The following is a 5,570-nucleotide window of genomic DNA, read 5'->3' as shown; positions in this document are numbered from 1 at the left end:
CACTCATAAACATGAAAAGGAGAGAGAAAGAAAGAATATTAATAACTAAAGAGAGGGAATTAGGATAGGAATGTTAGAGTATCAGTCTAAGTAATCACATTTAATAGGTTCAATTAAATGAATTATGTGACACTGTATTAAAGCGAATCTATCATTTACTATCATAAAGTTGACACTTAAATTGATATTTGACAAGCAATGATTCTAAGGGCCCCGTTTGGCATTGCTTTTGCTTTTCGTAAAAGAGTTTTTGGAGGAAGTCATTTTAATTTTTGTTTAAAAACTAATATTTAAAAGTATTTTTTATTTCGGAAGTGCTTTTAGAGGAAGCTATATTGACACAATTTCCTCTAAAAGCTCTTCTAACCACCAAAAGTACTTTAAAAAAATTAGCCAAACAAATCCAAAAATAGATTTTGAACCTCAAAAACTCCTTTTGACTTTTAAAAAGTCATGCCAAACAGGTTATAAATAGTATTACTCTTAAATTAATCTCTCTAACAAACAAGACTTTCCCCCTAATAACATTTTTGGTAAAAGAATTATTGAGTTAATAAGGAAAGCAACTGCAATAATTAAGATACTAGTTGTCACATTAATTATAAGAATTTGTTGCAGCAATTCAATGCGATGTTTTGGAATAGAAGATATTTTTTAATGATTTTTCTATTTAAACAAAACAACAAAATTTACCTTACATACTCAACATCCAAACCAAAAAGATCATGACTCAATCATCCCAAATTTCTATCGAGATAATGATCGAACCACATTGAATAACTACGCAACCAAACTTTCCAACCTTGCCCAACTTGTTATTTGAAAATTTTCTTTATCATCACTCAACAATCAAGAATTCTGATCGAGTTACTAATCGAACTAGATTGTATAATATCTCGCCAAACTTTTAAACCTCGACATGTAAATTTAAAAAAAAAAAATCTTTATTAAAAGTGGCAACTCAATAATCTAGAATTTAGTTCAATAGCTATAGCCTATACATCAAATTTTCCAACCTCGACTAGAAAATGGAATTGAATTGTAAAGATGGAATTGAATTACTTGGAAAATGAATTTTAGGGAATTGAATTGTCTAAAATTGTTTTCTTGAGAATTGTAAATTATTACGTTTGATTGGTATAATTTTCCACGTAAAAAATGTTAAAATAAAAGTATTTTTGATATTCGTTTGGTTTTATTTTACATGAAAATTGTTAATTAAAGGGATAGATTTTACTGGTATTAGGAATTAAATTTGTTTCCATTCCCAACATACAAAAAAAAAATTCAAGAAAATCATCTATCTTTTGATGTTCGTTTGACTTTGTTTTACATGAAAATTGTCAGTTAAAGGAAAATATTTTTTTACAATAATTTTTATAATTTGTTTCTATTGCCAACAAAAAAAAGAAAAAAATAAAAATGCTACAATAGGTAGGAAAACCAATTTTCCACCTTAAAAACCTAGAAAAGTTCAAACTTTAAGACAACCAAAAATTCGAATTCCATGGAAAAGAAAATATATCAAACACCTAAAATTAAAAAATCCAATTCCAATTCATCTTCCAATTCCAATTCCAATTCCAATTCTAATTCTATTTCCATCCTATCAAACATACCCTTATTATCTTTAGTAACTGAGAATAACTCTCCCCTATTATCCTTTTTCTTCTTCCCTGTTACCAAACAGAGCCTCCAATTCAAAGTTGCCATATTGTGGTCACTGAACCAAAGCCTCTCTCCTCTCTATATTTCTCTCTCTGCGGCTCTTTCTTACACTACTTTCCTGTCAATGGCGTCTTCTCTTACCCTAGTGACTATCCTTCTGTTAACAGTTTCTCTAATTTCTCCGTCGCGGTCGGCCACCTGTCAGTCACAGACGTTCTCCAGCAACAGGCTTTACACTTTCTGCAACGATCTCCCTTCCCTCAATTCCTACCTTCACTGGGCCTACGACTCGGCCAAGTCCACCCTCTCCGTCGCCTTCATCGCCGCTCCAGCGAAGCCAAACGGATGGATTTCATGGGCCATAAACCCGACCTCCCCTGGAATGGTCGGGTCCCAGGCTCTGATCGCATTTAAGGACTCCAAGGGCGCAATGACTGTTAAGACGTATAATATCAGTTCATACGGTCCTGTAACGGAATCCAAGGTGTGGTACGAGGTGAGGAACTCATCAGCGGAATTCTCCGACGGGGTGATGCGGCTTTTTGCTACTGTTGTGTTGCCGGAGAAGGGGAAGAGTACGGTGAAACATGTGTGGCAGGTGGGCCCCTCTGTAACGGCGGGGGTTCCCGACAAGCATGAATTTCAGCCGGCGAATTTGAACTCGAAAGGGAGCCTTGATTTGTTGAAAGGACAGAGCACTGTTTCTAGCGGTGGTGGGGATTCCAGAACCAAGAAGAAGAACGTAAGAAATTTCAAATTTCTACTGTATTTTACTTATACCAGTTCATTCGTTCTTTGATTTTTGGGTTTCATTGAAATTTCAATTTCTGGGTAATTTTACTTTCGATCTGATTTCGTTATGGATAACCATTTGTTTCAATCTCTCTGTATATGAAAAAGTTGCACGCAAACTAACTTTATTTTCCTTTTTGTCCAAATACAATGAATTTCGAACCATTGAATACTTCTTGTTGAGTAGTAATTGTCATTAGGAATCTTTCAAAAAAACCAGATAAGAAGTTAAAAATAAATAAATAAATAAAATCTGTGTACCCATCTGCTTGTGGGCTAGTGAGGAAACTGTTAATTTGGGATACTAATTTTGGCGATTCTTGCTTCAGATTCATGGGATTCTGAATGTAGTGAGTTGGGGAATTATGTTTCCAATTGGGATCATTATCGCGAGGTACGTAAGGTCATTCCCCTCGGCCGATCCAGCATGGTTTTATCTTCATATCTTCTGCCAAGTCTCGTCCTACGCCATTGGTGTTGCTGGTTGGGGGACGGGCCTTAAGCTCGGAAGTCAATCCAAGGGCGTTCGCTATACTGTCCACCGCAATATTGGGATTGCCCTCTTCTCTCTCGCTACTTTGCAGGTAAATTTCGCTCCAATTTCCATGGATGTAAAATTTAGAATCTTCTCTATATTGTCCTGACTACAAATTGGTGCGTTGTTTTGGATTTTTGTATAGATATTTGCATTGTTCTTGAGACCCAAAAAGGACCACAAGCTTCGGTTTTACTGGAATATCTACCATCATGGAATTGGCTATACTATCCTTGTCCTTGGCATCCTCAATGTGTTCAAAGGTCTGGATATATTAAATCCAGAACCCAAGTGGAGGGAAGCATATATTATTCTGATTGCCGTTTTAGGAGGCATTTCTTTATTGTTGGAAGCTATCACTTGGATAATCGTTCTAAGGCGGAAGTCGGGGAAGTCGACCAAATCCTATGACGGTATCAATAACGGCCATGGTAGGCAAGAACCTTTAGCTGCATAATCCCGCAACTAACCTCTCACACGATGCTCCAAGGGCGGGACGGTGGGGGACCCTTAAGGTTGGGGTTCAACTTTTTTTGATCATATGTTTTTATGAACTTATAGCCCGTTCGCAGTTGACGCCATTCTCTTTCTATTCGCTTGTTTGAGATGAGACCGAGGGTTAGGGTTCAAGATTGTGGGATTATTGCTTACTTTTACTTTACCTCATGTTTATTAGTTTTGGTATATATAGCACACAACAAATTCGACCTATTATTGTGTTATTTTCGTCTTCTTGCAATTATATTTCTCTCGTTTATTCTTATTATAATAATTTGTCTATTATATTTTACCTTTATATCTTTCAATTTTCAAAAAAAATAAATTAAAAAAATAAATAATTAGACGGACAGTAAGTGAGTGTTTATTTTTAAGGATAATTATATTATCACCACAAATTTTACTTACTACACCACGTTATAATCACACAACAACTAAAACATACTTTCAATAAATGCGACACAAAAAATTTACAATCATAGTCACAATTCAATGAAAATTAAAAGGACAATATATATTGCAGCCACAAATATTATTTCTTACATCACTTTTATGCACACGCTAATTAAAATATATTTTTCATAAACACGCCATAACAATTATATAATTATAACCTTAACTCAATTAAAAAATAAATAAATAAATAAAATAAAATAAAATTGTGTGCATTATCCTCCTCTCCAATCTACTCCAGTGCTCCACCCATTTTATTTCTCCCATGCGCCCCACTTTCACGGCTCAAAAGAAAAGGCAAGTCAACACACCATCCCACCCCCATCCTGTTTGTCATGGGATTTGATGTGGCATATTATAAAGGTAAAACCCTTTTTGCGGTGGTATATAACCATCAAAATATCTTTAATCTTCAGATCCTTTGCTGCATGAATCATTGCATTTGTATATTTAAGCCCCCGTTGGTTTTCAATTATTTGCCTATTAAAATAAAAAATATGACATTTATTCATCATATCAAAACACCATATTTGACTTTCTATCTTTTATGTGGGACTTGTAACGATTATATTTTTCATCATCATTCTTACATTAATGTGTACCAAACGGGGTATAAATATGAATTATTTCTTTTGTGGTGCACGATGATGATGTGAAATGAATGAAGATAATATTATTTGCAGTCATTCACTATCGCAATCATCATATGTGATACGCATGTGATACTTAGTGATTTGATATATATGGCACGAAAAACTACCATATTAATAAATCAAATCACAAACCATTATGTAGGATATCACGTTAGACGACTACTGTAGTGAACGACTATAAATAGCGTTACTCAATAAATAAATATATGAGCCAATAATAGATAAGATATTTATGTCATTTTATTCATAATTATTTAAGAAATCAGTAAATTATGGTAAACAATTATTATGGTGAAAGGAAAATGCTTCTCCAACAGGGGGTCGGACCGACCCCTTGACAGAACCCCACCAAAAGGGATGGATCCCGTGCCAAAAAAATGGGTCCTCCCCCACCTATTGGTGAGGTTCTGTTAAGGGGTCGGTCAGACTCCCTGTTGGTGAAGCATGATCCATGGTGATAATATAACCCTTTTTTAAATCCCTTTTGAACTCTCAAAAATTATCGACGAGGCTAGGATGGTAATGACCTTCTGATTTGGTCCGTGCCTTCTCATTGCTAACTCTATTGTGAACAATTATTGACTATATTGTAATCTGTGATTGTCTAAAACCATCGATGTGATGTTGATGTCACCCATAAACTTTTCTATCTCTACTTTTATATATATAATTAAAGGTGTCTATAGATCCCTTAAATTTATATTGGGAGAGGAGAATTAAATCTCGAATTCTATACCTTGAATGTGGGGAACACAATCTAGACCATGACTTTTTAAAGTTTTTATAATGCTATCGACTTATAATTTTATTTTATTTTTACTTTTATCTTTTGATAAATTTTTTGGTTATTTTTATATTTTTATTCATTTATTTATATGGAATTTTCTTTGATAAATTAATTTATTAAACTATTTATATTTTTAATATTGTTAACTTGAAAATTGTTCATACTTTTTAATTTTATTTTTAAT

The 5,570-nt window shown here is 33.9% G+C and overlaps 1 protein-coding gene across 1 annotated transcript; it reads left to right on the top strand.

Annotated features, from left to right (window-relative positions):
• Window positions 1-1,657: 1,657 nt before the first annotated feature.
• Window positions 1,658-3,729, top strand: LOC111392158 (cytochrome b561 and DOMON domain-containing protein At3g25290-like). The gene is made up of 3 exons (XM_023017425.1): window positions 1,658-2,410; window positions 2,790-3,044; window positions 3,141-3,729. Exons 1-3 carry the CDS (start codon window positions 1,793-1,795, stop codon window positions 3,450-3,452), a joined length of 1,185 nt encoding a protein of 394 aa, XP_022873193.1. The 5' UTR covers window positions 1,658-1,792; the 3' UTR covers window positions 3,453-3,729.
• Window positions 3,730-5,570: the final 1,841 nt, after the last annotated feature.

This window comes from Olea europaea, unplaced genomic scaffold, assembly GCF_002742605.1.
Source record: "Olea europaea var. sylvestris unplaced genomic scaffold, O_europaea_v1 scaffold8925, whole genome shotgun sequence".
Taxonomy (NCBI): Eukaryota; Viridiplantae; Streptophyta; class Magnoliopsida; order Lamiales; family Oleaceae; genus Olea; species Olea europaea.
This window is presented reverse-complemented; position numbering and strand designations above follow the sequence as displayed.